The following is a 9,726-nucleotide window of genomic DNA, read 5'->3' as shown; positions in this document are numbered from 1 at the left end:
ATATGGTTTACCATCTAAATTGTTGATGTCAAGAACCCTTGATATCATTAGCCTCCTTACCCAGAGTAGCTAATCACACCAGAAATGATTGCCGATATCAATGTGACACATTGATATCATTAACTAATTCTGACTTAGAATAGTTAATCAATTTATCTTTCTCCCTTAACCGGGAGTAACCACGCCGATGTTAGTAATCTTTACTAACATCATTAGTGACCCAATTACCCAGAATCGACTAATCAATTTAAGAAATGTCAGCACCAATGGAACCCTATTGATACCATTAACAACCCTAATTTCTGGAAGAGTTAATCTATATCATCACAACATTCTATTCATACTGATCACATAGACATAGACTACCAAATTTAAATCATATATATATATATATATCACCAAGTTCAAATCACTTATATACCTAGAAAATTTAAAATGGTAGAAAATAAATCCTTAGGTGTTGGGCACTTACCTACAGTAAGAGAGCTTGACTGGTAGTCCCCGACTGCTATCTGGGTCTTGTGGCCCCCCTGCATTAACAGGCATACCATGTCATTACTCACGAGCATTTATTCCTTCTAAGTCAATAATCTAAACAATTCTTTTTTAATCATCTCATTCGTTATAATCCCTATTTCTTTAAATTTACATCTCATGTTCCCATTAAATCTTTTTCTTAAGTTCTTTAATGAAAACACAAATCAACTTTACAATCGGAGTAATTCGTTATTCGAACACTGTTCTGTGTTTCATCCATAAATAACATTATATAGTTCGGTTTAAGGCATGGCTTAATCCCTTGAAAAGATAAGACACAAGGCTATAATTCCACAAAAGGGAGAATAACCCAGTTCTGCTCTTAAAACTCTCAAAACTACTAGTTATCGAAAAGATAACCAATTGTCCAGTAGGGCATGTCCTGATCCCTTCTTGATTATTAGCCCATAACTGGGGTTTTAAAACTCCAAATTAAACAAATCAACTCTCTTGGATAGATAACATCCAATAATATAATTTCTATTAAGAGACCTAGTCCAAATTCCCTCATTTCCATGCTTGAATTGCCTCTGGAAGACCAAGAGATGAAATTGTCTAGTTTCATCAACAATTCTGTAAACACTCACACATCACCAAATTTAACTTAACGATAAGATAAAGATCTTTTTACTGAGGAGGACTTATCTTCAACCTTAGACAAACCAACAATTAAAAAACACGACAATAACTTAGCATACATCAGAAAATTAAACAATGCAGCTTACCTTATGTAGGGTCTATTTGGGGTGCTAATACCTTCCCTTTACGCAACCAGTTCCCGTGCTCAATCTTTGAAATCATCAGTTAGGGTTTCTAGTGACCAAAATATTAGATGATGACTCTCATTTCCTCTTTCCACAGGTAAAAGACAAGAAATCCTTGTCTTTCCCGATTATCTTGATTTCCAGATACCATGAGAATGGACACATCGTCGCGACGCCATACACGTGTGACAATGGTGGCAATGTATTAATGATTGATATAATCATAATAATGTTAATATGATTATAGTAATACCAAATTAAAAATGGTTGTTATTTTATTGGTAAATAATGATACTTTTAGTAAATGAAAATTATATGATAAAGGTGATCATAATGTAACAGTGATGATAAAGAATTTAAATACATGTTTGCAAAGGTTATAAAATTAATATTGATGATGGTGGAGTTAGATGATAACAATAATATTAAAATAGAAGATGGTTGTTACGAGGTGATGATAAAAGAGATGATTGTGATTGTTATGACACTAATTGTAGTATTACGACAATGATAGTAATCATGAATGTGGAATTATGGTGATACTAGGCTTGGAGTGGTGATATGGCATGATAATGTTGATGTTGCACAGAAAACCAAAATTTGAAGTAAAAAATTATTTTTTATGGTATTTAAATAACTATTTTGGTTCAAAGAAAAAAATAAACACATGAATTCAACCAAACATGTTTTATGGTTTTTTCTTAAAGAATTTAAAATAAAAAATCATAGTGATACCAAATATCTTTTAAAAAAAATTAATTTATTTTTTACAACATAGTCAAAGAAACTATTCTTTTTATTTTTCATGGTACAATCAAATATATAAAAAAATCATTTTCTCAGATAAAATCATTTTCTGTAAAATACACTTTCAAAAGGAATTACATTTTTCAGGAAACAAAAGAAACGTTGAAATAAAACTGGGACGTGCTTTAGAAGATGCATTACTGAATGAAAGAAGCACATAATTTTTTTTTCACAATTGAAATATGCATGTCTATATGTCGATGCGTTTCGTTTCAGAATGTGAAGTGAATTGGATAAAGTTTATATAGGAGAGGCAGCATTGTCAATGACCGGTGATTTGGGTGAGGGATCCCATTCTCATAAAGGGTAGGATTGACCCTGACTGCCTTGTATCCATTGACTTTCAAGCAACATTTTTCAGTTAAGAAAATGAGCTAGTTGTGGCAGACAACATAAGCAGTGGTTTAGGCGTTGTCATCTTGATATCCAATCCAATTCGCATCTCATGTTATCAGGCAGGCAAAGGAAGAGATGAGTTTCACTCGAGGAAGAACTGAGAAGCCATAGAAGATAATGACTTCGCAAATGACATAGCATTCATTTGAATGGATGGAGCAATGGCTGATTCAACTAACTTGCAATAATCATCAACATTTCCTTTGGCTGATACCGAACCCACCAATTGGAAGCCAAAATGAGCTAGTGTGGAAATATCCTTGGCTTCTGGCAAGCTAAATCTGGAGACAAATTTGGCCACGAGGACTTGTGTTCGGATAAAAAAGGACAGCCAAATTGAATGATGGTTATTATGATAATGAAAAAATAATACGCAGGGATGGGGTTCGAGCTTAAAAGCAGGAATGAAGCTTTTTTTGGTGTACTCAAATACATAATTACAGAACTGAGAACCTATTTCCATACAACTGTTTCTTGCGACTGAGTGATATACAACAGATCCTCTCATGTCAGCCATTTTAATACTTGTCTGGGACATTGTGCCACCCTGAAAACGAAATCCCATTTCACCTTGACGTTGTAACATGAGAGTTTTCAATGTGGTGTTTTTTTAAAAGGATTTGAGGGATGCGGGGATGTTAACTGATCCAGATCTTTCTTCGAAGTTTCCTGATTGTTTGATGACTTTAAAAATGGATTAGACGGGCGTTGTGATTGTACCTTTAACACCTCGCCTGTCATCTTTACTTCTACTCCAATCACATTTTCAGCACTTTTCACCTTCTCTGCATTGCTTGGCTCCATACTGGTCTTTGCATTTACAGTTTGGTTCTGATAACTTTTTTCATGCTCTTGCTTATTTGCCTTTTTGATAAATAGGGGGGCTGACAGTGTCGGTGATGAGAATGCAATGCTAGGTTCGGGTGTTTCATTTTTTCCAATTGAAGTCGCCATCGTCTTGCTGATTGCAGCATCAGCTGTGAGAGATGCACGATCATTTGAGTTCAGGAGGGGGCTTTTGTAAGTTCCCTTGGATTCATTGACCAATCTTTCCTGTGATGAGATTAAAAAAAAAAATCCAGTTTACTAATTTGATAACAGAAAAACACCCAATCTGATTGGCTCTGAAATAACTCCAAAACCTTTTCCAGGTAATAGGTTTTACCTCCAGTATGCTGTTGAATCGTTCGGCCAAATTTGGAAGCTTCAGCGCTGTAACAAGCTTTATTGCTCCCTTCATTGATTTTTCCAGAGATAAAAGCTTCATAAGTTCCGTAGCCCTCACAAGCTTATCACCTTACATAAGCAGCACAAGCAAGCATTACAGCTGAGAATATATTTTATTTCATTAAAACATTGTATTTTTACAAGGAAAAGTTCAAGAGTTGAAATAATTTGCATCCTTTCTGAGGTTAGTCGATTATACGAGCTCACCATTACAGCAAGAAGCAATTAGTCTCAGGATGCATCTATCTTGAGTTGCCTCCATATTGAAAGATTCATCATCTAGTGCAGTAGTATCCAAACAGGCACCTGCCATGTCTTCCATCCTTTTCTGAATCTGCGAAGGCATAAGATCCAACAGCTTTAAAGGGGAAATCAAAATAACCTTAAAAAGGATAGGATTGAGGAACGCAAGGAAAACCAATTTGTCCAAATTAAAAAAAAATATAACTCCCTTTAATACAATAAAAAACTCAATCCAAATGCTTAAATTAATAATGAGGTTCTAAGAAAATTTTTATATTAACTCTCTGATACACTGCCCTTAATATATCAAAGAAGATTTTTCACTTAAAAACTTGAGTTGTTAGTGAGGTAATCTTTACATTAACTTTATAACACATACTTTGAACTTAAAACTTGCATAAATCTATTATTATTTTGTACTTTATTTTTAATTTTTATTTGAGAGAATAAGATTAGTGAAATTCAAACTTCTGACATTTGATAGGATTTAATACTATATCAAAAAAATACCTCAATCCAAAAGTTACGTTGTTTGTCGAGGAACTAAGATTTTTTACTGACTATTAAAGATGTACAAGTCTGAAAGTAACACCTAGAAAAGATTAAAAAAGCAATTCATACTTGACGCTTAAAGAGGAGTGGCTTCTTTTTTTTTATTTTTTTTTGGTGAGGGGGGGGGAGACAAACCTGTGAGAGGTGCATGCTGTTCATTATAAACTCATTTTCCAGGGCATCTGCTCCAAGATCAGAGGATGCTACAGGGAATGAGAGATTCAAAAGGGAGAGGACTGGTTTGGGTATCACCTAAACAGGAGAGGAAAATCCGTCATAAGATAATTGAAAAGAGGGTAGAAGTCGAGGTGACAAGCTTACCTGTGGGAACATGTCAGGATCCTTGTAAACAATACAAAACAACTTGCTAGCATTTAGTCCAACCACCCAGTAGCTTTCATCAGACTTCTTCTCTTTACTGGCACTGCAGGATTAAAACTTACATTATCCAACCGCTGAAGTATAAAGGAAGAATAGGAAAGTGTCAATTAATAGTATTCTTAAACAGAAGAACCGTGAACCTGAAGATTGGGAGCCAGTTACCACCATATTGGCTTGTAAAAACCCGCAAAACACCCTACAAAATTTGCTCAAAAATTTGGTAACAATATCAAGGAGACATGCTCAGTCATAGCAGTTATTAAACTGAGATCATAGATAAAAATACCTTTGAGTCATATGAACTTAATTGGCCTTCTTCACTAAACCCAAACCATGTTAGATGTGAACCTGGAGTTAAGGGAAGACGCCCTGTGAGTGGCTGGGTCCCATTAGATATGTCAAATACTCTGAACTCTAGCATCTGCACATTCAGAATATGAACTTCAGATCCTTAGCATTCTAGTTTTAAGAAATATCTAACATAAAGAGATTATCAAGCCATTAACCAAATAAAATGTCCTCCTCGGAAAACAACTTTCAACATGGTTAGCAAGTTTATTAAATTGTCAGTGATATCAGCAATTGTGTTTCTTGGGTATTACTCGATCTCATTGTTCTTGCTACTTAATAAATGCCAAGTCTCAGTACAGTTGAACCTTGAATAATTGGTAAATTTTAGCAGAATTCTAAATGCAGGAATATGAATAATTGAAAGTTAAACCTGGTCATTTGAAGGAAGACAGTCAGAAACATGAGTGACAACAGCAAGTTGATTTTTTAAGCCTGACGCAGTCACCACTGGTCCATCAAGGGAGAGAATATGCCTCTGTTATTAAATACATGTGACAAAACATATAAACAATTAACAAAAGCTTACAAAACTAGGAGCAATCCTATTAAATGCAAGTGAAAACAAAACTAAAGGTGGTTAAAAAAAATGGATATTTCAATGTAATCTGCTTCTTCACAGTTAGTATCAAAGCATAAATGGAGGATGGAAGGCCTCCTGTTTAATTCACATAAACGAGACAAGACATCACAGCTGGAAAAAAAAAGTATTTGTCTCTTTTTCAAATATGACTGCATTGCATATTGGAGATCTGAAATAAATGTTTGCACAGACTAGCCACCCTGATCAATGCACGAGTAAACAGAGAGCCTCTAAAATCTAAAGAACTACTCAATTTTGATGAACACATGAAAATACCAGCAGAAATAACAATAACCCAAATTTCTACTCATCCATACAGGATTTGATAGAATACATGCACCATAAACATTACAAGCCTACAACTACTAAAATTTTATGCTTCCTTTTATCAGTAGGGCATTTCCTTCAAAATCGTTGCCAAAAATTAAACCACCTTCTAAATGATGTCATTTTTAGGCATGCATTCATTACAGGTGTAAGAAATCTGTCCTTTAAAATGATAAGTTACATGACCAATTTGAGAAGCCTGCGTAATGCAAGGACTACATTTGCAAGAATTTCAGACCTATTAAGAGGAAAAGAGATGTGAGAACAAGAGTTGCAGGAAGATTTAAGAACTACTAACATGACCTGATAAATTGTGTAATATTGGAATAGGTCAATAATATTAGTATTTAATATAATGATAAGAAGTAGGGACTTTGTAAGACCTCAATCGTATCATCATATAGACTTCATAAAGTTTATGTGACGGACCTGCAAACCACCATCAGTGTAGATGCGCAGAAAATTAAGACTAGTAATTGCAGCAACCCAAGCAGTACCAAGTGCCACAACTTTCACTTCTTCCCCTTCAAATCGCATAGACCACTGAATTTGAGTATTTATCAAATGTCAGCATATTGTGAGAATTCAATCTTCACAAACAAGCAGGGAAGCATGTGTGGAAATAGGTATATGCATTTACAAATTACCAAAAGAAAATAAAGTAGGAGAATATAATTTTGGAAAGGAAAATTTCTCACCTCACTGTTGTTTGCCCAGCTGCTGAACGGGCGATACATGAGAGTACTCATATTCTTTTCACCTTTGCAGGGATTGGCAAAAACACTTCCATTCTCATTTAATGAGGCCATTGTGAAACCAAAATAGTCGGTCATTGACGGAAGTCGTGGACCTCTGCCAGTATCATGAAAGTCGATCTGCTTCCAAGGTATAATGATATATCAATAAGCAATTCAAGAAAGACAAATTGACTTGCAGCTCTAGGGTGATATAACATGAATCCAGGTATATAATGCAACGCAATATTTGAGTTATCCCTCCCCAGTACAACCAAAAAAAAAAGCAAAGACAAAAAGAACCTGAGATATAAATTGAGAAATAGGATACTCTACCTCTATGTGGGAGTATCCGTCATTCTCCACTGCAGTTATAGTTCCAAGCATGTTGTAGCACAGGAAGCGCCTCTTTCCACGCTGTGGAGGAGTAGCGCCTGGCTGAAATGCCTCCTGCATTTTCAACCTAGCAGATGTCACTGTACTTCTGAGTCCATTTCCCTTATCCAAGTTATCCTTGCTGGCACGATGCACCTTTTTTCTGGGTTCAGTCTTTGGAAGCAAGCTCAACTCATCATCAATGTCCTCGTCTGGATCTTCAAATTCAGACTGTTTACGTAATCTCTTCCTGCTACATGGTTCTGATTCACCAAGACTATCTTCACCAAATTCACTTAAACCACCAGATATACTTGGCTCTGGATCCTCGTCAAACAAAAGAACTCCATTAATGTTCTTCAAACTTGGAATATCTTCCGTAGGAGATTTCATTGACGAAGGAACAACCGATTCCCACAGACCATACTTTCCCATAACATCAATAACAGCCAATGCATTACCAATTGGCTTCCAAGCCATACCACTTATTCTATCCTCAAACTTCTGCCTGTCAATGTCCTGCTTCTTATCGACATCCCATATCAGAATCTGTCTATCCAAACCAGAAGTGGCCATGTATTTGCCATTAGGTGACCAAGACAAATAACATACAGGCTGTACATGATCACCTCTCAGTGAAAACAGCTTCTCTGCCGTGTCTCTATCATACATCACAACATCATTTCTCAAACCAGGGACAGCCAAGGTCTCCCCGTCAGGACTCCAACTAACAACATTCATGAAAGAAGTGTCTGAAATAATGTTAGGAGCAACACCCTTTAGGGTATGTAAGATCCCACCAGACTGCAGTTCCCAAAATAAAACAGTCCCAACAGAATCTACTGTTGCCAAGTACTCGTTAATAGGGTCAAAAGCTAAGCCAGTGACAGGTCCTTTATGTCCTTTCAGAACCCTCGCAATAGAACCATCGATTGTATTAATAAGTTTAATGCCTTCATCGTCACCAGCAGCTGCGACCATGCTCCCTGATTTATTAAATGCAAGAGCACGAATCGGCAGCGTGAATCTAGTAACATTAGTCTCAAACTCACCACCTGTAAACAGAAGTTGAATAAATTAATCAAAATGGAATCATTGAATAAGACAGGTAAACCATCTCTGATTAGCCCAGATACCATTCACTGTATAAACATTATGAAATATAATTTTCTTTCATGTATAAAAATAAAATCCACGCAGAATTTTTGCTGGAATATGAAGTGCAGCAACATTTAAAAAACAATTCTGGGTAATTGAAATCATGAGAGCCCATTTGACAATTTGGAAGTAATATTATGATCACATTGAAATAAATAAACAAACAAACAAAAAGTGCAATACTTGGAAACTTGAAGAGCTTGACGGAGTGGTCAATAGATCCAGAGGCGAGGCAGGTAGAATTAGGGCTAAGAGCTAAGGCAGTGACGCCATCGCGGTGGTGACGGAGAATCTTTGGAGGATTTGAAGGGAGGAGAGGGTCATGGATGGAGATTGATGGGTCAGAGGAGGAGGCTGTAACAAGATGAAGGGCCTGTTGGTCCCATAAGACAGAACAGAAGGAAGGGTTGATGTCATTGTTGCCATTGATGGATTTATGAGCTTCTCTTAGTTTCAGTGTACGGACTTTCATGGTGAAGGAAAAGGATGAGATTTTTTCTTTATTCTTTCAGTGTTTAGGGTTTTTGACTGTGTAAAGAAAACAGAAAAAGTATTTAGAATTAAAAGGAGTATGGATCTAGTTTTGGGGTTTTGGCGGGAGTTTCTGATTTTGGCGGGAGGAAAGTGAAGAGGCAAATATAGTTTTTTTTATATGCAATTTAGTCTTTTCAAAAGTTAATTGAATTTTAGCCTATTTGATATATAACTATTTTAATAATTTATTAGGATCCATTTTAATATATTTGATATATTATTATTTTAATAATTTATTATGATTCAGTCAGTTTAATTGGTTTAAAAACAACTTAAATAATTCTTAATTAACTCAATATTAAAAAATAAAATTAAAAAAAATCAATTAAAAAAAACAAAAAATGACCGAGTCAACCCGGGTGAACTTATCAAATCCACAACATGAGTCATGAGACTAGGATAATCTCATAAAAAACAAACCAAAAAACATAGATATTAAAAAAATCAAAGGGAAAAAAACTAGTGAAAAAAAATATTATTGCAATAAATAGTGTTTTAGCATTTTTGCAAGATATGCAGGAATAACATTTTTGTAAGAGAAATGGTAAAATAATATTTTGTTTAGCACTCTCATTAGATCATGTAAAATAAACATTGAAAAACCAAAATAATATTTTTTTATGCTTAGCTTTCTGGGATTAGATTTAATCTTGATTGTGGGTTGCGTGACTACGTGATCATGAGATTAATCCTTGCAACCGACACTATTTGAATTAAATATGATCCTGAAAAGCCGAAAAAAATCTAATAGGAGTGTGAC

At 35.3% G+C, this 9,726-nt stretch overlaps 1 protein-coding gene across 1 annotated transcript; it reads right to left on the bottom strand.

Moving 5' to 3' along the window:
* Positions 1-2,829: 2,829 nt before the first annotated feature.
* Positions 2,830-8,976, bottom strand: LOC7484726 (protein ENHANCER OF LHP1 1). The gene is made up of 12 exons (XM_002317923.4): positions 8,616-8,976; positions 7,236-8,329; positions 6,864-7,040; positions 6,595-6,708; positions 5,629-5,733; positions 5,194-5,328; positions 5,048-5,103; positions 4,848-4,950; positions 4,662-4,778; positions 3,939-4,065; positions 3,670-3,800; positions 2,830-3,557 (listed from the first exon to the last, which is right to left on the bottom strand). The coding sequence occupies exons 1-12, from the start codon at positions 8,902-8,904 to the stop codon at positions 3,099-3,101; spliced, it is 2,907 nt and encodes a 968-aa protein (XP_002317959.3). The 5' UTR covers positions 8,905-8,976; the 3' UTR covers positions 2,830-3,098.
* Positions 8,977-9,726: the final 750 nt, after the last annotated feature.

Source organism: Populus trichocarpa, chromosome 12 (genome assembly GCF_000002775.5).
Source record: "Populus trichocarpa isolate Nisqually-1 chromosome 12, P.trichocarpa_v4.1, whole genome shotgun sequence".
NCBI lineage: Eukaryota > Viridiplantae > Streptophyta > Magnoliopsida > Malpighiales > Salicaceae > Populus > Populus trichocarpa.
Note: the sequence above shows the minus strand (reverse complement) of the source record. Positions and strands in the feature narration are given on the sequence as shown.